Source organism: Micromesistius poutassou (assembly GCF_964030765.1).
Source record: "Micromesistius poutassou genome assembly, chromosome: 9".
In the NCBI taxonomy this organism is placed as follows: domain Eukaryota; kingdom Metazoa; phylum Chordata; class Actinopteri; order Gadiformes; family Gadidae; genus Micromesistius; species Micromesistius poutassou.
Window position 1 is genome coordinate 15,278,806 of NC_140279.1, and position 22,500 is coordinate 15,301,305.

The window sequence follows — 22,500 nt, forward strand, 5'->3', positions numbered from 1 at the left end:
GAGAGAGAGAGAGAGACGGAAACTAAAGAGAGGAGGGAGAGACTCAAAGAGAGTGGAGAGTGGAGAGGGAGAGAGAGAGAGAGACACACTGGGTCAGTATGAAGTAGCGGTTGAGGCGACTACAGAGTTGTGACACATGGTGGATGACCGACAGGTGGAGCAGGAGGTGGTGTTTGGGGTCTGGGGTCTTCATGGGCGCCTTCAGGTAGCTGGTACCTGCTGCCCAGCACACGGCACCCCATCCGTCACCGCTCTATTAGCACATGATTGAGACCCTGTGTGTGTGTGTGTGTGTGTGCGTGTGCGTGTGCGTGTGGTAAGATTGAGACCCCATCGCTTGTGGAGCCACTCAACCAACACAACCTGCTGTGGTTTACAATCAGTTCAACAGCCCCATCCATCCCCAGCTGACACACGCACACACACACACACACGCACACACACAAAGACACTCTCACACATGCTGACACGCATTAACACAGACACGTACGCTGACTTTCTAACACACACACACACACGCACACACGACATGCACACACTAACACCTGTGTGCACATTAACAACTGCTAAATCACACACAATAATACACCTAAAACACACACTTGTGTACACACACTATCCCACACTCAAACACCTGTGCACCTTTAAACACAAAGCACACAAAAAACACACAATGTAATTCACCTGCGCTCACACACACACACACACACACACACACACACACACAGGCCACACACCAGTAGCTTGATGGATGCCATTAAGCAGCAGCTAAGGTGGAACAGGTCTGTGACATGGGTGGGGGGGGGGGATGGAGGGGTAGATACAGCAGGTGGTCTGGAACAAGTGCTTTGTCAGAGGTAGGGGGTGGTGCGGGTGGAGGAGGCAGCATGTACGAGGCAGATTTAAGGTGGTGGTGGTGGTGGTGGTAGTGGTGGTGGTGGGGTGCTGGTGTTTTCCTCGTCTCATTCGTCATCTGGCTGGACACCCAGATAGCTCTGAGAGAATACGGATGGCTGCTGGGAGACTGAGTGACTACCACCGAGCAACTAATCCTGTACACACACACACGCACGCATACATACACACCAGCATCCTACCAATTCTCCCTTTGGCTCCCACTCCCTGCATCTCTCTCTCTCTCTCTCTCTCTCTCTCTCTCTCTCTCTCTCTCTCTCTCTCTCTCTCTCTCTCTCTCTCTCTCTCTCTGTGTCTGTGTGTGTGTTCCGACACCACACACTATTATAATCACTCTCATTGAAGAAGCATGTTTTCCATCTGCCACTGTGTAAGACATGTACATTGTTGGGGTTTGTTATGTGTTTGACCGTGTGCATACATTGTGTACATTGGCATGTGTGTCTTTGGTTAATATTGGTGTGCACTTGTGTGTGTGTCTACATCCCTGGCTGTACGTTTTTCCTTGCCCTGCGTGTATGTTGGTCTGTGTTTGCGTGCGTGTGTGAAAGGAGAGTGTGTGTATGTGTGTGTGTGTGTGTGTTGGCATGTGTGAAAGGAGAGTATGTGTGTGTGTGTGTGTGTGTGTGTATGTGTTGCCGTGTGTGTATGTGTGTGTGTTGGCGTGTCTCCAGCTTCCTGTGATTTGTTCATCGGTAAATGTTTGTCTGAGATGAATTCTCCAGCTGATCCGAAGCTGCGTCTTCTTTGCTGATAAATGAAACAAACACACCCTGGGGAGCGAGACAGAGGGGGTGGCGGGAGAGGGGGCGAGAGAGAGAGAGAGAGAGAGATGGAGTGTATAATGGTACAGAAGGAAATGGAATCATTTTATTGTCTGCCAAAGTAGCGTCCGCTCTCATGCTTTGCTCCTTGATGCTAATTAAAATGGCAGCAATCACAACAGTTGGCAATTACACACTTTCTGATTCCTTCTTTCTTTCACACCCCTTCTTTATTTCCTCTCTTTCTTTCACCCATTCTCTACTTCAGCCATTTTTCCTCCGCTTTCTTTCATTCCCTTTCTTTTGTTTTGCACTTTTACACGTTTTTTGGAAGACAGAAGTTGGTCACGCTTAACGTATCAAACAGTTATGTTACGCAGTATTGAACGCACACTGTTATGATGAATATCACCGTGGAATGACGCATGAACGGTCTCTTATTTTCTGAACATTGACCAGAACTTATCCGGGGTTCCGCCCCCGGGAGTCCGGGACCACCGTTTGTTAGCGGCAGAGCGCTATCCGTTAGCCGCCCAGCGCTATCCGTTAGCCGCCTAGCGCTATCCTTCAGCTGCAGCGTGTCGGTGTGTGGGTGTCGGTGCCCCAGACCCGCCGTCGTAAAACAACATGATGAATATGAGAACGGAAAATAAAAGCGTTTGTGCTGGTTGTTTTTTTTTTTCTCTCGACGTGAGCCCCCAGCGATGGATCTGTGGCGGGGCTTAACGAATGGGAGGAGAGGAGAGGAGAGGCAGGGAGGGAGGGAGATAGAGGGAGGGGAGGAGAGGGGGACGAAGGGAGGGACGTGGAAGAGAGAGGGGGACATAGAGAAAGAGATGATTTATTAGACTCATAAAAATTCTGCCTTTGTTATTCGCTCTCATTTTTACATGTGCGGCTTATTAAAAGAGTAGACCTGCCAGAGTCCGACTGACAAACTCGCGCAGATGAGCGCACGTGCTCACGTGCAACACCGGCGGGCTCGTTAATGACTGAGCGGAGCAGCGTACCTGCTGCTGTAATATGACACATGTCCAAGGAAAACAGGATGTTAGCCGGTGAATAAGCATAGGAAGGGGGATCTCGAAATAGAAATGAAAAACAAATTCTGATTTACGAGGAAATGAGGGGCGATGGGCACATCGCAGGGCGATGTAGTGGAAATCAACTTAAACTTCAGATAAAAAAAAGTTTGGTTATGTTTTTTTTTTTTTTTTTCTTGGAATATGGTTCTTCAATTTCTCAGTGGTCGGATTGCTCTCTGCTGGTAACCCTCCTCGTCGCTTTTCCCTGATTGGTTTCCCTATTGCAACCTTGTCGCCCGCAGGCCACACGCCTCCGTCGCCGTCTAGCCCCGCCTACCAGCGCGTGTTCCGGAGCCGCTACAAGATGGTGGCCCGCGTGGGCGTCGCCAGCACACAGCACTACAGCCCCTCCCTGTCCTGGAGGGCCAAGAGAATCCAGACTGCCAGGTAACACACACACGCGCACGGCATACGCATCCATTAACAAAACCCTACGCAGTTTGACTTTCTCCATGAATGAAGCACTGTGTTTATTCAGAGCAACTGTTATTTACAGAATTTGTAATGGAGGATGACCACCTAAATAAATAGAGCAAAGCATAAATCATGCTCAGCATGTTTAAAAATAAAAAAGCATATTGTTACGGTCCAATACTAATGCTGTTTGAAACAAAACAAAACAACAATTTGATTTGAATATGAAGCATTTATTGCCAATCTTTCCCCTGAGCCACATATTTACCCAGGAATAAACATGTATGATGATGTGTTTCCACGGTGACGATCACTCAGCAGACAGTGTAGCGTACACACGTGTGGATAGATGAAGGTTTGAAGGTTTGGGGTTCATGCTGCTCACTCGTACACACTGGATAACCCCCAGAGAATGTAACATTTACACCTGCGTGATCCTCAAATCCATTGACCTGAGCAACATAAAAAAAATGCATTCGATACGATACGATGCAACTTTATTAATCCCCCGTAGGAGAAATTTGTTTGTTGCAATAGCCCAGCTGCAGTAGAAAAACACAGGATAATAATAAATAATATACAATACAATAAGAATACAAAGTACTCATACAAACAAAAGTAGACGCTAAGGGAAAATGCAAAAAAAAAATGCTACTCCCATTCAACTTTGAATGGGAGCACATAATACAAATAAAACTTTGTCTTTTTTCCAGTTTTCAATGGTCAAAAAGATGATTTTGACCATTTGCTAGATGTTGGTCTGAGCCATTCGCAGCACGGTAGGCAAGTGCCGGTGACTTGAATCGGATTCGAGCAGCCACCAGTAGCCAGTGCAGGGTGCCTAGGCGCGGTTTAGTGTGGGACACTTGGATAGGTGGCAGACCAGGCGGGCTGCTGCATTCTGGATGAGCTGCAGCGGTTGAATGGTACATGCAGGCAGACAAGCCACAGGGGAGGTGCGGTAGTCTAGACACAAGATCCTGCAGCGGAGGAGGTGACGCCAATAAAAATCAGCTCCTGGTCAACAATGAGTTGATGGGGCTAGGATATTGTAGTGCATGCCAGCAGTCTCGGCACTTTCAATCAGAATAAAAGCATGTGCTTGATTGCTAAATATAAAATATTCAATTGATGTTTATGGCTACTAACATACCATTGAATTCACACTCATCATACCCCCCATCCTGGATAAGCGCGTATCACAAGCCTACAGCGTTAGCCCGTAGCACTAGCCCACAGCGTTAGCCCGCAGCGTTAGCCCACAGCGCTAGCGCAAGCCGGAATTGAGTCCTATGTCGTAGAGGGGTGTCACCGGCAGAATTCATGGACTTAATAATTAATGTTTATGATGAGGTCATCACCAGGCCACAGGCGGGAGAGTTAATGGCATATTCATGGCATCATTGCCACAAGGAAGAGCCTTTAATTATGATGATTATTAACATATTTTCTCTCCTTTATCGCAGTGTCTATGTACAGTATGTAGTTGGCAGTCGTGAAATATGACTGAACTGATTACCTGAGTTGGTTATGTCTATCCTTTAGAACACGCACACACGCACACACACACATGCACGCACCCACACACACTCTCACACAACAACCTTGATGTACAGTAGACAGGCCCATGCGGTTAACACGTGTACACAGGTACGTTGAACATCTGGCCAGTTGCTGTGCATTGTACAGATGTTTGCCGCCCCCATATCAATTTATCTCCAGTAGACTCGTGCTTTTATTTTGAAGGTGAGTCCTTTTGGTTTCCTATCCTGACATTTGAATTCTGGCGATGTAGCAAGTCAACCCACTCCTAGCCTCTAGGAGTGGGTTCTTCTCCTCTGCACTTAGTCTGCAAATCAAACCATTGCATTTGTCTGGAGATATATTGCAATTCATTCATCATTTCACGATTGTTCTCTTAAACACATCATCAGATTCGTCTCTGCGTCCATTGCGCAGAATATAATCACACATTTTGCCCAATCCTTCATTTTTTTTCAAACCACTGCCTCAGGGCGAAAGTATATCAAAGCCCCCACTACCTTCAACGCTTACTTCCGCCGGTAACACGTACAAATGTGCTCGTTAGCCTTGTATGTGAGTGAGTGAAATAGAGTGAGATGGAGTCAGAGGAGGCAGAGTCTGAGCTGGAGCTCCTCTGCCAGCCTGCGTTTTAACAGCAGGGAGCTGTGCATCTGGTCCCAGCGCGACGGATAAGCAGGAGAGGGCTCTGACACCTCACACTGCGCAGTGATCTGCACTCCCAGCACTTTTCACCACCATACGTTTATACTCTTCAAGATTTTGTTCTGTGTGTTACATGTGTGTGGTAATCTGAAAGGGCACAATTGTGTATGTGTTTGTCTGTGTGGGTTGTTAGTGTGTGACTTCAGTGTGTTTCATTGTGTATGACTGTGTTTTATGTTTGAATTTGTGTGTGTGTGTGGATCTGTTGGGTCTATGGCTTCTATACGGTATTCAGTGTGTGCAAATGTGATCAATGTGTGTTGGTTTATATGTTGATTCTCTGTGTCTGTTGTATGTGTTTGTGTGTGTGTGTGTGTGTGTGTTTGTGTTTCTGTGTGTGCTTCTCTGTCTATGCATGTGTGGGAAGCAGTGCTCATTTGTGTAATCCCGACCTGAGAGACAGAGGAGAGGTCTCCGTCTCTCCTCTAGTGACTTATTACTATTCATTTAGCTGCTGCAGTAAATATTGATTCATCAAGGGATTTTCAATTTGAGGCCTGGACACGCTGTGAAATATGGCCCAGCCTGTCCGGGCCGGGCCAGGCCCAGGGGAGAGGGACATGTTGGCTCCCTGGAGAGGCTGGCTATATCCACCTCCACCCCCCCCCCCCCCCCCTTCCTCCTTCACTGGCTGACCCCCCCCCCCCCCCCTGCACACACACTCCAACATCTGGCCGACTGCAGACACCACACGGCTGGTACCAGTCTGGTTCTCCTCCTCAGCTCGGTGGTGGAAGGTCATGTTCTCCTCTCTGTACTGCGCGCCTCAGCTCTGCTCTTCCATGTCCCATAGAATCAGAGACGAACCACACTCACTGCTGCACAGAACCCCGGCAGCCATATAGCGCCGGGCTCTTAGCCACAAGCCCGATCACTTGGAACAAGAAGGCTTTTCTTGGTGATTGTTCTTGTGTTTGTTCTTTGTTTGTCTCTGTATTTGTTTCTTTGATTGTTTCCTTGTTTCTTTCTTTCATTATGTTGGTTAGTCTGTCTTTATCTCTTTCTTTCTTTCTTTCTTTCTTTTTCTCTTTCTCTCTGTCCGTCATGGCTTCATTTGAACAACGTTAGCCCAGCCGTTTAATGGGATGTTTGATTCCGTGCGCTACAAGATGTCCACCCTTTACTCCGCCTTCCTACCTCCTACTCTTACCACCCAAGCTTCCTACTCCCCGGTCCAGGACGCCCATATCGTATACCCATCATGCCTTGCGCTCCTGTGATGCCAGCGGTAATGGGCATTGTGGGTGATTGAGTGCCGTAGAGGGGTGCGGGGGGGGGGTTCTGGGGCGGGGGGGGGAGAAAATGGCCGCCGTATTTCAGTCCCCGCCAGCGGAAAATAGATATAATCTCAACATTAACTCCATTAATAGTAGCAGCGGTTGAATTAAGAAAGCCGTAAAGCATGTGCGCTGGATGATGAATTGCAGCCCGCCCCTCCCCTTCCTCCAGCCCTCCCTCCGCCTCTCCCTCCCCCTCCCCCGCCTCCTCGCTCCCTTTCCCATCTCTGCCGGCTTTGCCCTCTCCGTTGCCCTCTTGTTGTCTACCTGCTCGGTGTCCTCTTCACCCTGTGCAATACACCCGAGTCCTGCCTCATCTCTTTTCATTGAGGTCACCGCGTGACCCTCTCTAACTCTTTTTCTCTACTCCAACTTCCCCCCCACTACTCTTTATTTACCTGTCTGGACGCCCCCCAAACTACAAACTACTAGATGAAGAACAGGTCTGTAAATAATTCAGTGAAAAAAAACGAAGGAAAAAAACCTGGATTATCTAAGATGTTCAATGATTCATTAACTGTGAACGGTTACAACAACAGTCAACAAAAAATGCTCAACGTTCACGAACACGTAAACAGCCAGAGTCTAGTGGCCCTTCTCCGTCTGGGGGTCCCTGCACCGGCCTCGTCTGGCCCCTCGTTCGTGGCCCCCCCCCACGTACGGCCGTTATTTTGCCCTCATCTGGTTTAGTGCTCCAGTATTGATCACCGCGGAATGTAGAGGATGTGATAGACTGGGTAATAAAGTGAACCATTGCTCTCTCTCTCTCTTCTCTTAACCTCTCCTCTATTCTCACATCCGTTCCCTGATTCATCCCTTTCTCATGCACCCATTCATCCTTTCTTTCCTCATCACTCTCTCTCTCTCTCTATTCCCCGCCACAGCGTTACGTGCGTCCCTTTCGCCTCCCGCCTCTTCCCGCCCGCCCCTCCTGTCCTTTCCCCTCTCCCGGTGTCTTTATGTTGTTCCTCGAACAATCTAAATGTCCGCTCATTTCCACAGGGTTCTATTTTAGTGGGATGTGATTGCCGCGCGCGGCGCGTTATGGCGGTGCTTTAGTTCACTATAAGCGCAGCGCCCGAAGCAAGGCAGCCGCACTCATTGGCGGAATTAGCCCGATGAGTGTTTTTGCTGTGCTCTGTTTCAAGGGTAACTGTTTCCCCAATATGAGCTTACTAATGCTTGGCTTGCAGACAAATAGACGAGAGCAGCATTATTCTGAGCAGCGGCGCGACCCTCCGAATCCTTCGCCGTCACCAAAACAAAAGTCAGATCGTTCATCAACGGCACGGGTAGTGCTGAGTTGCTCTCCCCTTCGTCTGTGCATCGCATGGTCAGAGCAGAGTGCGTGCACACACACACGCACGCACACGCGCGTGCACACACACACACACACACACACACACACACACACACACACACACACACACACACACACACACACACACACACACACACACACACACACACACTGTGCTGACTGCTCACTAGGGACTTCCTGTAGACCCTGTTTGCAAGCTCCTCCATCTCCTTATTCAGTGTGGAGACACTGTCCTCATCCCACCCACCGACCCACCAACCCACCCATCTTCCTCAGTTTCTCTCCTTCTTCATCTTCAGTTTCGGTGCGGTGACATTCTGTGTGCTCCATCCGGGGGTTGCTGTGTCGTCGGATGTACCCCGCTAACCAGTCTCTGACCTCTACAGCTAACCAACTCAATTCAACCATGTGAAAAGGTCTTTGATACACAAGTTAGGCTTTGTGTGTAAACTCTGACCTCAGGCAATTGAGGCAGTAGCTCAGAAGCCAGAGCAGGTTGCTGCTGGTTCGATCCCTCTGCGTCTTCTGGAAATAGAGTTGATGTGCCCTTGAGCAAGACCCTTAACCGGTAACCGGCTGGTTGATGCCTCACACGGTTAAATCCCACCTGTGAGTGAGGAAGTGAAGCCAGAATAGACATACTGCTCACTTCAACTAACCAACCGAAAAATGTCCATATTTTTGGTCTGATCTCTAGTATCAACCCCAAGATATGCTCAATGCCTTCCTTGGAGTCAACCCTTCCATTCCTATAATAATCCCTCTAATCTCACGTGCCCCCGCAAAGCTGGTTGACGAAATGTGTGTGAACTGCCCGGGCCCCTCAGGCCACTCAGAGTGTGTAGTGTTGTAGTGTTGACCTCACACAGGTCTATATGGCTGCCTGGGGAAAGGGCTGGGCTGTCTGCCCTCAGTGGATTTGTGTCCCGGCTGGGCCTGGACGCTCTTAGATAACAGAAATCCCTTCCGGAGGTCAAGGGCGTCATGGTGAACAGGTCAAGGAGAAGTGTGGCTTGAGAAACGCTCCAATCGTCTCTTGTATCTCACACTCTCTCTCTCTCATCTGCCCTGGGACTTTCTTAACCGCCCCCCCACCCCCCCCCCCCCACCCCTTCTCTATCCCCTCTCCCTCTTTCCTCCCTCCCTCTCATCATCATCATCGTCGTCATCACCATCATCGCCATCATTACCACAACCATCACCACCACAACCATCACCACCTTAACAGAGGTTGATGGTTCAGTATTATCCTTTATCGTTTCTGAGGGACGTGATCTCTTGATTGGTCCTCAAACTGTAAAAAAACAACCAAAAATACATCATGTTGGATATCTTAAATTATTGTATAAGTGAATTTATATTTACAGTATTATAGAGTAATCAAATTAATTAACCTTTGTAGGATTCCTTGCCATTGATTTGGAATTCATAAGTAGATTGTGATATCTAAATCAATATTCTGTATGATTTCCTTTGAGTACCATAGTGATAAATTGTTCCATAAAGTGTGAACTGTCACCATTGTTTTATAAAAAATCAATGTTTCTTGCCTTTATCTGTTTCAATTCTGGCACGCTCACACACCATATGTCCATAAGACTGTGTGTGTGTGTGTGTGTGTGTGTGTGTGTGTGTGTGTGTGTGTGTGTGTGTGTGTGTGTGTGAGAATCAGTGTGTGTGTGTGTGTGTGTGTATGTGACACCCTGAATTGTCCTGATTGGCAAAGAAAAGCACAGCAATCACTGCACATACACATGTACGTGCAGTGCGCTCTCCCCTCAGCTCCTACAGGTTAACAAACTAAAACCCGCAGCTCCTTTGCATTGCTCTACCTCCTCCAGCACCGCTCCAGCCCCCCCCCCCCCCCCCCCCCCACTCGCTCTCCTCCCCTTTCATCTCGCTCTCTCCCTTGCCCCAGGCCCCGGGGTTAACTGCTGTCTATGTTAACCATTCATGTCATATCCCCATTAACCTCCATTGCCGGCCACCTCGGGGGCCCTGTTTAAGCCTCCCCAGGTGGCAGTCACCGCCCCCGCATTATCCTCCATTATGGCTCCCCTGGCTGCAGTTGCCCCGGTGTAGGGCAGCCACTGATCTCCTCGCAGTGAAACTGAGTGGGTTTTCCGGGTGAGTTATGGCGTGGCGGTCAGCGACGGAGCGCGCGAGATGGCCCCCCGTGATGGTTCATATTTGCTGTGTCTTTTATTATTTATTTCCCTTGTTCTCCGCCGGGGGCAGCGCGCGGCCTCTCCGCTTCATGTGAGTGTCGCGCGGCTTATATATAGTGTGTAATGGTAGTCGCGTGTTTTTAACGCGTGTGTGTGTGTGTGGTCTATGTGTGTGGTCTGTGTGCCTGTGTGTGTGCCTGTGTGTGTGTGTGTGTTTTTGGGGTAACCCTCTCTTTTCTTTATAATGGAAGACTTGAACTCTCGCTCTAAAACCATTTCCAGCCCACCTGAAATACGGCAGCAAATTACCTCCAGCTCCGGCGCGCAGGCTGGGCCGGGGCACGCCGGCCGCGCTGCACAGCGAGTGGAACTGACAGGGCAGCGCAATTTATCGCCATAACCCCTGCCCCCCCCCACCCCCGCCCCCCCTGCAGCCCCTCCAGCCCCTCCACCTCCCCCCCCCCCCCACACACACACACACACACTGTGGAACCACACTCACAGTCCATACTCACTCACATTAACACAATATCACACACACACGCACACACACACACACAAACACACAAACACCTCATGCATGCACACACAAACACACACACACCTCATGCATGCACACACGCACATGCACACACACGTGCATGCACTTACACAATTCATCAACACACACACACACACACACACTTCATGGAAACATACACACTTATTGAAAAAACGCACACACTTTCGGGTCTACACGCTCATACACTCTCACACACACAGACACACACACACACACACACACTTGCCCCAGGAATACACACACTTACCCAGGAAAACACATACTTATGCCAAGATCAGACTTACACACCTACCTCATGAACACACACACACACACACACGCGCACGCTTCAAGCGACTCCTGAGTGTCGTCTAGTGGACATAACTGCACGTTTTGTGTTTTTTACGCGTTCCGCACACATTTGATCCTTCATGAGATGTGTGTGTGTGTTCGTGCGTGTGTTTCGGTGGTCTTTAAGATCCAACATGGAGGGCTCCAGTGTTCTGCTCGTCTCTGGCCCCCTGCCCTGCCTATTATCTCATTGATTTCCTACTCTCCTCTTTTCAATTCTCTCCATTTCCACACCGCCGTCCTTCCATTAGAAGAGCAATTTAACAGAGTGCTGTGACATGGGTGGGGGGGGAGGGGGGAGGGAGCAGGGGGGGAGGGAGAGGAGGAGGAAGGGGGTGGGGGTTGGTCAGAGAGGATGGGAAGTGTGAAAACAGAGAGAGAGAGAGAGAGAGTAGAAGAGAGGAGATACGGCCAAAGTGTGGATGGAGGCTGATATTAGACCACATGCTGCTGGTTAAAACATTTCTAATTATAGAGTGTTGTGTAGCTATCTATCTAGGGGCTGGCGGACTCATCTTATCAACGGACCCAGGTTTAGAATATGGCCACAGTCGTAGGTTTCATGTGTTTTGTGTGTATATTACTCATCACGGTTTCTCGTCGTGTGTTAGGATGTAGCCATTAAATCACAACGCATCGGGTGGAAGTCATGGAGTTGATATAAATAAACTGGCTGTGAGTTAACTTGCACATGTATTTCATGTGGGCTTTCTTGCTTTCTCCATTTTCTATCAATCATTCTTCTCCTCCTCCTGTTAATCTCAAACTTCCTCTTCATTCTTCTCCTCCTTTCCTCTTACTATTCCCGTCCTCTTCCCCATCATCCTCTTCCTCCTCTTCCACTTAATCACCCTCTCTCCCTCTACTCTACTCCGCCTATCCCTCTTCCTCTTTTTTCCTCTTCTCTCCCTTTCTTAATCTCTTCCTCGTCCCCTCTTCTTCTTCCTCTTCATCTCATTGTCCTCTTCCTCATCTCTCCTCCCCGTCTCTCCTCCCCAGGAGTCTTCTTCAGAGTCGCCTGCGCTCCACCCAGGACCGACCCCAGACTCCCCAGCACTGGAGGGGGCGGGACATGCGCTGGATCGGCGGGTCCCTGTACAGGGTGTCGGCCAATAAGCTGTCCCGCACCGTGGCAACCAGCATGTCAATCAACCGAACAGGTACCCTGACTGCTGACGGGGATAAGAGCCGTCTGATCGCACTACTTTATGATGAGTTGTGCTTTTAGAAGTAAAACTAGATGCTTCACTCAAAGTTTGGCGGGGGGGGGGGGCGGGGTACTTTTTTGTGTGGAAATAAAAAGGAATAGATGCAGGGTAGTCGTATGTGTGGTTTGACTGGCAGCTGAAAAGTTCTGCGCCGAAACCACAGTGTAAGTCCTTCAGCACAGTTTCTAACCCCTACTTGCTTGCAAATGTTGCGTTGCATTTGGTGTCAGCCACATAACAGAACTATCAAAGTCTTCGACGCAAACGTCTGGCCCAGTGTGGCGTCTCTGTGGTCTGACTGGGTGGAGGAGGAGCTCAGGGGTCATACAGTAAGGTGGTGGGAGTGTGACAGCAGTGGTTGGGTGGAGGGCACGGTGGTTTGTCGGTGCTATGGACCTAGTCATCTACTGGTGTGGGAGAACCAGGTGGACCACAGTAATCTACTAGTGGGGGATACCTGGCTGGATTTTCCATCTGAAATAATAAAGTTGTCATCCGTCAGAGAAGCGAGAGGGTCGGGGGCCTGCTCAACCCCACTGGCTCTCTCTCTCTCTCTCTCTCTCTCTCTCTCTCTCTCTCTCTCTCTCTCTCTCTCTCTCTCTCTCTCTCTCTCTCTCTCTCTCTCTCTCTCTCTCTCTCTCTCTCTCTCTCTCTCTCTCTCTCTCTCTCGCCCCTCGCTCTCTCTTTCCCGTTCCCTCTCTCTTTCCCTCTTTCTCTCTCACTCACTCAATCACTCTCTCACTGACTCACGGCACCTCTACCTTACGTGGGTGTAATGGAGAACGCAGCCGGCCCGTGTGCTCCAGCCAGGCCATGGGCTGCTCCCCCTCTCCACTCCCCAGGACAGTGACAGGAGCTGGGTCTCACATGTTCAACACCCAGCCTCCAGCTCCTGGTTCCCTGCCAGGGGGTGACCACCAGCCTCACAGCCAGAAATCCTAAATTAGAAGCTTAGATAGGAGCATGTGTCATCTTGAAGTGTCTGTCCATCTCTATGTCTGTCCGCCTGCGCATTTGTCCGTCTGTCTTGTCGATAGATCTGTTCGTCTCACCGTGTCCGTCCATCCGTGGCTCCCCATCCCTCCCCACCGTGTCCTCCCCACCGTAGTGTCTAGCCTCCGGTGGTGTTTATGATGTTGTCAGAGTGGCTCTTCATGGCATGTTTGACTTTGCACTGGCGTGCCCACCCACCGCTGTATAAATAAACCCACAGATATCAAGTGATGCAGGATGTGCCTCGACACATAGACACACAAACACCACCGAAGTCCATGTGAAATTAAACGGACTAAATCAGGAGAACTGGTCCGTGGCCACTAGTTACTCACCCTGTACCTTTGCACAAAAAGAATTTCTTCGTGTCTCGACCCGCCCGTAAAACATCCACGTCCAAGTCCAGGGCATCCACGAAGCATGGTTTGAGGTTTAGCTCTCTTTAACAGCCCTTCTCATAGGCTCAGGCCATTAAGGTTTACGCATTCCCTTCTTGATGTTTATTGGTGTCTGTTCCCCCCCCCAGGGAGGTGGTCGAGTCCCGTCCAGGTCTGCTCCCCTACGCCCCCTGGAGGTCGCCCCTCCAGCACCCGCCATGTGGCCAGGTAGCCGTGCACCGCGACTGTACTCTGTTGAGCGCACCGGTAGCCATGAACTACAACTATACTCTGTTGACGTCACCTGTAGCCAAGAGCTACAACTTGAATCTGTTAACATCCCCTCTGCCCTGGTAGACATAAACAACGACTATACTTTGTTAACATCACATGTAGACAGGTAACTTTAACCTATAACTGTATTCTCTGTTAACATCACCTGTAGCCAGGTACAGTAGCTATAAACTTTAACTATGTTCTCTGATAGCTTTACGTGTAGACAGGTAGCTATAAACTACAACTTTACTCTCTGTTAGCTTCTCCTGTAGACAGCGATAAACTATCACAATACTCTGTAAACATTACCTGTAGCCAGGTGCCATAAGCTCTTATACTCCCTGTTAACTCTTTATTTCAGCCGAGCGGTGCAGCGCAGTCTGGCCATCATCAGGAACGCCCACAGCAAGAAACAGCAGCCGCGCAACTACTGCATGTACTACAACCGCTTCGGCAAGTGTAACCGCGGCGACAGCTGCCCGTACATCCACGACCCGGAGAAGGTGGCTGTCTGCACCAGGTAATGAACAAAATGCACAAGGTCAACAGGTTCCTCCTCTGGAGGTGATCCAAACGATTACTTTCTTATGCTGTTATTAGCATAAAAGTTTAAAAATAAAAGTGTGAGGTTTCGTAATGAAACTTGATAACAAGATCATAATGAGGTGTCTTCCTATTGGTTCTGAAAGGTTTCTGCGGGGAACCTGTAAACAGGCAGCAGGCACCTGTCCCTTCTCACATAGGGTGGACAAAGAAAAGGTACGCACACACACACACACGCACACATGCACGCATGGACACACACACACAAACACACAGGCAGACGCACACACACGGTGACACAGACACGCACACACTTGTACCTTCTCACATAGGGTGGCAAAATAAAAGGCGCGCACACACACAGCACAAACACACACACACACGCACAGTGGCAATAGAAAATCTGCTTCCTGGAGGGTTCCAGGGTCGATCCCAACATTTTCTGCGCCGAGGTTTCCCAACCGCTAACTGCTCCCATCGCCTGACAGTTGACCTTTCCCTGTTGGTGCCGAGGTTCCATTATCACCGGAGTTCTTAATGTGTTCCGACGCCCCCACTAATCCTCACCACAACCCCCGACACGTAGATCTCTATCTGTCGCTGGAACACATTGTGTCATAACTATCGCTGCCTACCGTCAGGGTGCCGGCTCGGATTCACGTCCCTGGCTGAGGCAAGAGGGCCACAGAGGCATGACCTGATTAGTGAGGTATGAGAGAGAGACATAGAGACGTGCAGGGCGAGGGAGAGAGAGATAGATAAGGGGACAGGGGGGAGGGAGGGTGGGGAGAGACGTTATTTTATTTAAATATTGTAATTTATGAATGCAAGATATTAGATAGTTCCGTGTCCCGATTACATGAAGAAAAGAATGAACAAACAACCATAGCATAACAACATGACATCAGTTGATAGATTATTATTATGTATTGAGTATTATGTTATATGCTTAGGAAATACGAGAATACCAGGACACATTAACTGTCAGGTGTGGACAGAGTGAAATTTGTCTCGTATTCAATATTAATTCTTCGTCAGCGCTGAATATGAAACCAACAGTTGAGGTGACACCTTGCTCACCTCCTATGTACTCTGCCCTAACATTGCTGTCAGAGTTGTTGTCGCATGTCTGTTGCCTGAAAATACATGCAAATATATATATATAAATATAGATCATATAGAACGTAACCGAATTACTTTTCCTGGAACCAACACCATTGTTCCAGGAAGTATTTCTGATATTGAAAGGGACCGAGAGATCCAAACACTGATCTTGCGTCCAAGTTTCAGGTCTGGGTGCCTTACATTCAAACGACGAGTGCAGCTGAGGCCACGAGAGAGAGGGAGGGAGGGAGGGAGGGAGAGGGAGAGGGAGAGAGAGAGAGAGAGAGAGAGAGAGAGAGAGAGAGAGAGAGAGAGAGAGAGAGAGAGAGAGAAAATATCCGAGTTGTTTGAGCTATGCTTTGATCTCAACGTCTCTCTCGACGTCTATCTCTAGATTATTTTATCTTGTTTATTTTAATATTAGGACACTTCATTCCTGTTTTGAAAGGGCATACAGTATATATGGTTTACTTGGCCTCACAGCTACTTTTTTTTTTTTTTGAATTATTTGGCCTCAACCCATAGAGAAGGAGAACCGCACAAACCCGCTCCCGGTACGCCGCTGGCCCAGAGCACATACTGGCGCTCATCCACCATCCACACTCGATCCTCCCTTTAACACCCGCGGCCCTGACGCACGTGTGTGTCTAGTGTCCCGTTTCGTGACGTGCACCTCGACTGCTGCTGCTACTGAGGACACACGGAGCAGGACCCGAGCAGCACCGGACGACCCACAGCGCAGCGTTATTAAGGAGTTAAGGACTGAGAGGCGACGTCACGGGAGACGTCATCCGTGAGAGTGACGTCGTCCGAAGACGTTGTCTGCCGACATTGTCTCCCTACCACCCAAAAAAACCCAAACAAACCAAAAGCCTTACCTGAACCCTGACCCCGGCCACACCTCACCTTTACCTGGACCTCTTCTACCCGAACAGCTCTGACCTAAGACATACATCTAAACACATTGGAGCCTAATGCCGAAACGTAATCATTTGAAACTTTGTACCAAACCGTGGTTCACCCAAGCTGAACCATTTCCTTAACCATCTCTGAAATCACACCTCGGCCATACATGCTGTCTTACATTTCAAACTTTACGGCTGAACTCAACGCACCACGGTGTGTGTCTTCATATTGGCCTGAGGTTCATCTCAGCCATGAGATGATTAAGTGTGTGTGTGTGTGTGTGTGTGTGTGTGTGTGGACACTTGAGAGGGAAAGCTGTCTTTTCTATGAGATAAATAACCCTCAACAGGTGTCTGAGCTCTTATTCAGAAGTGCTTGTATCTGTGCATGCACTCTCTCTCTCACACACACACACACACACACACACACACACACACACACACACACACACACACACACACACACACACACACACACACACACACACACACACACTCACTTTCTCACAATGGCCTGCACCTGTGTCAGATGTCATGCTTGTTCAAATACTGAGAGTCCAGCTGTCTGTCTGCAATGCCTCCTGCCCTGGACTCAACCCTAACTCCTACCCCTATTAACCTTCCATTAACATAACCCTATTAACCTACCCCTAACATAACCCTAACCCCTCCCCCTATTAAACTACCCCTAACATAACCCTAACCCCTCCCCCTATTAAACTACCCCTAACATAACCCTAACCCCTCCCCCTATTAACCTACCCCTAACATAACCCTAACCCCTCCCCCTATTAAACTACCCATAACATATCCCTAACCACTAACCATGTTAACCAACCCCTAACATAACCCTAACCCCTCAGGCTTCAAACATAACTCCTAATACCCTAACACCAGCCCTACCCCTAACATAACCCTAATACAACCCAGATTGACCTAACATTTAAAACCCTAATCTAATCCGCCCTAGACCCAACCTAACCCTTACCTACCCCAGCCCTAACCCCCTAACCCTATCCCTCCCAGATGCACCTTGTCTAACTCTATCCTAACTCCAAACTAACTGTAGTAATGTAATGTATTAAAACATGCAACAGCAGCAATAACAACCCTATCAACGGTCTTTACAAGTCTGATTATAAATAAACCATTTTCAACCTTTTAAATCCCCCCCCCCCAACTCAACCACAACACACCGCGCACACTGTGCTCTCTCTCTCCTGGGGTTCGTCTATCTATACCAACTCAATCCTTGGCCTGTCGCCCTACAAATAACTAACAGGAAACCAGAGACGACTGAGCCCCTAATCACCCCCCAGACCGCACGACACCACCACCGCCCCCCCCCCCCCATTCCCCTGCCCCCCCCCCCCCCCCCCCCCCCCCCGTGAGGGGGAAAGTGGAGAGCTCAGTAGCCACCTTCTGGACGCGGAGAGAACATTTCGTCCATGAACACATCACCGCGGCCTCCCCAGCTAAAGGAGCCCGGGTAAATATTTAGAAAGCAGTTCATTGCAGGCCAAAGGCTCCTCTCCTGTCCATGACTATTCACCACCAACTGCACAGGCCCTGCGCCCGCGGTACTCCTCCCCTCTCTAACCACCCAGAATCCTTGCGCTCTTTTGCCTGCCCCTTTGAAACCCTACCACACACACACACACGCACACGCAGACGCACACGCAGACGCACATGCAGACACACGCACACGCACACGCACACACACACACACACACACACACGCACACACAGACGCACATGCAGACACACGCACACGCACACGCACACACACACACACACACACACACACACACACACACACACACACACACACACACACACACACACACACCACATGTGTGTGGTGTGTGTGTGTGTGTGTGTGTGTGTGTGACAGGTAGGGGACATGGCTGATTCATAGAAGATGTTGTCACAGCAGTACAGATGTTGACTCACAAAGCCAGTCTTGAGTCTCCCGCTCAGCACCCCAGACATTTCACTTGGCTCTTGGCCCTTTGCTGGATTCGACATACTCCTGTACCAATCTCTGTCTCTGTCTCTTTCTGGTCTCTGTCTCTGTCGCCCTTCATCTTTTGCCCATTTCTATTTATTTCCCTTCTTATTCTCCTTCTCTCTATCCCACGCCCCCCCCCCCCCCCCTCTCTTCCTCTTTGCCTCTGCTTCTCCTTTTTCTTCAACTCTCTCCCTCTCCCTCTCCCCCTCTCTCGCATCCCTTCTCGCTCTCTTTTGCTTTCTGTTCTCTCTCGCTGTCTCTCCTGTCCTCTCTGTCCCTCTTGTCTCTGTCCCTCTCGCCATCCAAAGGGCTTTTGTTTCCATGGAAGACCCTGCGTTTACACGGGGCCGAGCGCAAACTCAAAACACGCTCTAAGACCACTCTCTCCCCCCGCCAGATGCCGGTGTGTTCCTACTTCCTGCGTGGGATCTGCAACAACAGTAGCTGCCCCTACAGCCACGTGTACGTGTCGCGCACGGCCGCCGTGTGTCAAGACTTCATCAAGGGCTACTGCCCACAGGGGGAGAAGGTACCACACACACACACACGCACCACGCACCACGCACACGCATTCACATGCACACGCCTGCACCCATGCATACGCACACGCGCGCTGACGCTCACACGTGCGCAATGCACAGATGCACACACTTATGTGCACACAAAGTGACTATGCACTATGCTGTACACACACAGACGTTGGTTTACACACATGCGCGCGCGCGCACACACACACACAGTCACACACACTATGCTATGTATACACACACACACACACACACACACAGTCACACACACTATGCTACGTATACACATACACACACACTCATACACACACACACACTAGACTTCCATCACACACAAGCATACTGCAAGTATACTGCACACGCACACACGCACACGCACACACACACACACACACACACTGGCCTACTGTCCTCACATACACAGTCACAGGCACACTCTTTATACGACACACACGCTATCATGCGGACACACACACGTCACACACGTCACACACAAAGTATACTGCACACGCACACACACACACACACACACACACACACTGGCCTACTGTCCTCACATACACAGTCACAGGCACACTCTTTATACGACACACACGCTATCATGCGGACACACACACACGCACACACACACACACACACCACCCCCCCCCCCCCCCACAGTGCTCCAGTGTTCCCGCGGGGTGAACGGCGGTGGTTTTACGGCCACGCTTACATTCACTGTATCATTGTGTTAACACGCATTAACGAGAGCTCCTGAGATCCGGGGGCCATTAGGAGGAAGAGGACGCGTCTGAGCAGCGGCTCTGCTCTAAGATACTGCCGCTGTTAACTCTGCTCCCCATGCATAGGCTCGCTCGCACGCACGCACGCACACACACGCACGCGCAGCACGCGCACACGCACACACACACGCGCGCTTAGTGGGGAACACCCTACTTAAAATGCTATAGTAAAAATAATTACACAGTGTACAGCGTAGTGGAGCTAGTCTTGTAATGGCGGGGGGTTTGTGCCAGACTTAAGCGCTGAGGCAAAGTGTCTTTGAGCCGGGCGTCTATACGTTGTGTTCACAAAGAGCTGGTGGATGTTGGTGTAGAAATGTTTCGCAAATTAGTCTGTGCGAAGGGGTAGGTGGATGTTTGTGTGAATTTGGGTGAGTGAGTATGAACGCGCGTGTGTGTGAGTGTGAGTGCATGTGTGAATGCAGTTGTCAAACGCATGTGTAAATGAGTGAATTTAACTGGCCTTGAACTTTGAGTGAAGCGGACCTGGTGGCTGGAAACGGGCACGGGATGTGTGTGTGTTGAGTATTTTTTATATTTATGTCGTGGTATTAAAGCAATTTTTTTTTTTATCCTTAAGAATGTTGTTTGTTACATGATCCATGAAGAGATCAGGATCAGGTAAACAAGTTGCTTGGTAATCTACAAACACACGCACACACACACACGCAGGCAGGGACAGCTGTGGGTTAGAGGTGTGTGTAGTGGCATTACTCTGGTGGATGAGTGACACATTGAGGGCCGGACAGTAACGGAGACGGCCCTGCCCCTCACCCTGTCTCACCCCCCCTGCCAACCAGGCATTGTCCCCATGTCCACCGTAACCCCCCCCCCCCCCCCCAACCTCACCCCATAGCCATACTCCACTGTTTACCCCAACCCTCACCTTGCCCTCCTCGCTCCGTCTCTTTCTCTCTATCTCTGTCTGGCTATCCGTCTTGTCTCTCTCTCTCGCTCCCTCTGTCCTTCACTCTCGGTTCATTCATGTTGCTAATTCCTCTGATCTGTCTCTCCCTATCTCCCCTTTTCTCCCTCCCTATCCCTCTCTCCCTCCCTCACATCCCCCTCTCTCCCTTTATCCTCCCTTCCTGTCAGTTAAGTTAAGTTAAGTTATCCTTTATTTATCCCTTTTTGGGGGAAATTCTTTCTCTGCTTTTGACCCATCTGGGAGCCGGTGAACACCCAGAGCAGTGGGCAGCCGCAGTGCAGCGCCCGGGGAGCAGGTGGGGGTTTCAGGTGCCTTGCTCAAGGGCACCTCATCCGTGGATGAGGACGTAGGAGAGTGTTGCACAACCACTCCCCCCATCCATATTTTTGCCTACCGGTCGGGATTCGAACCGGCCACCCTCCGGTTACCGGTCCAACTCTTTAACCAGTAGGCCACGGATGCCCAATGTCCTCCCCCCCCCCCCCTCCTCCCTACCTCCCTACCTCCCTCTTTCCCTTGCTCTCTCCCTCCTCCCCACTCTCCCTCCCTCTCCCTCCCTCTCTCTCCCCTTTTCCTCCCTCCCTCTCTCACCCCACTCCTCCCCCATCCCGCTCCCCCCCCCCTCTATCTGTCACCTCTGTGTCGGTGTGTTGGAGTGAGTGTGAAACACATGCTTCTTCCTACTGTCAGAGCTCATTTAAATAGAGCGCCGGCACCCAGGGCACGGGAAAACAAAAGGAATATTAATATTTATTCTATTAGCCAAAGTGCTTAGGTCTGTGATTTTCTGCTGTTTGTGTGTTGGTGTGATGGTGTGTGATGGTGTGTGTGTGTGTGTGTGTGTGTGTGTGTGTGTGTGTGTAAACCAGGCCCACAGTGCTGGGGTCTGGCAGCTGTGTGTGTGTAGAGGAGTATCTATGGGTGTCTGTGTGTGTGTGTGTGTGTGTGTGTGTGTGTGTGTGTGTGTGTGTGTGTGTGTGTGTGTGAGTGTGGCGGCAGTGTGATGGATAGCAGGCAGTAATTATAGATGGGAAAGTGCTGAGGATGGCACTTTGAGCCGGGCTGCCAGACACTCCAGCAGCTTACGGGTTAAAACCCCTTCTCCATCCTCCTCCTCCTCCTCCTCCTTCTCCTCCTCCTCCTCTTCCTGGTCCTCCTCCTCCTCTTCTTCAAGTCTGGTTTTGTCTGCTAACTGCTCTCACTCACTCAGATGTTCTCTTTTTCGTCTTGTCTTTACATCTCTCATCGCCCCCTTTGTCTGCGTTTAAAAGTCTTAACCCCGCGCAATGTGGATTCAATGGGTTCAAGTTCATATTTGTTCGTTATTATTTGTTGTATTTTAGACTTTTAAACTTGAAGCCTGGCTGTATTGTGTGTTGTTGTGTGTCAAATGAATAAGTTCATCTTTGACCTTTACTTTAGAGTTTCCTTGAATTAGTTAACATTATTTTCAGTAAACATGAATTTCAAAAGGAAAAGCCTCACACAATGGCGATTGCCTTCAAAAATGATAAAAGTATGATAATCCTTTCTCTAACTCTCTGAAGGGGCATTCTCTGCAAACACAGGACAGTGTTCGTTGTAAACCGATTGCAAATTATGGTATTAAAGAGTTTAATAATATACATTCTGAAAAATAAACATAAATAAATAAATAAGAAAATGTATGCCTAACTTATAAAACAAACATCTACAAAGACATACCTAGATTGTTAATTCAATATGTTTTACAAATGCAGGATTAAACTGGTGGATTAAAATAA

The 22,500-nt window shown here is 49.5% G+C and overlaps 1 protein-coding gene across 1 annotated transcript in view; it reads left to right on the top strand.

Annotated features, from left to right (window-relative positions):
• The window catches only part of zc3h3 (zinc finger CCCH-type containing 3), a 49,520-nt gene that overhangs the window by 19,796 nt on the left and 7,224 nt on the right, over positions 1–22,500 (top strand). Inside the window, exons 4-9 of the mRNA XM_084473447.1 lie at positions 3,007–3,151; positions 12,083–12,243; positions 13,811–13,889; positions 14,299–14,457; positions 14,627–14,696; positions 18,898–19,029. Of these exons, the coding sequence (XP_084329573.1) occupies positions 3,007–3,151; positions 12,083–12,243; positions 13,811–13,889; positions 14,299–14,457; positions 14,627–14,696; positions 18,898–19,029 (746 nt within the window). The remainder of the gene's footprint in view (positions 1–3,006; positions 3,152–12,082; positions 12,244–13,810; positions 13,890–14,298; positions 14,458–14,626; positions 14,697–18,897; positions 19,030–22,500) is intronic.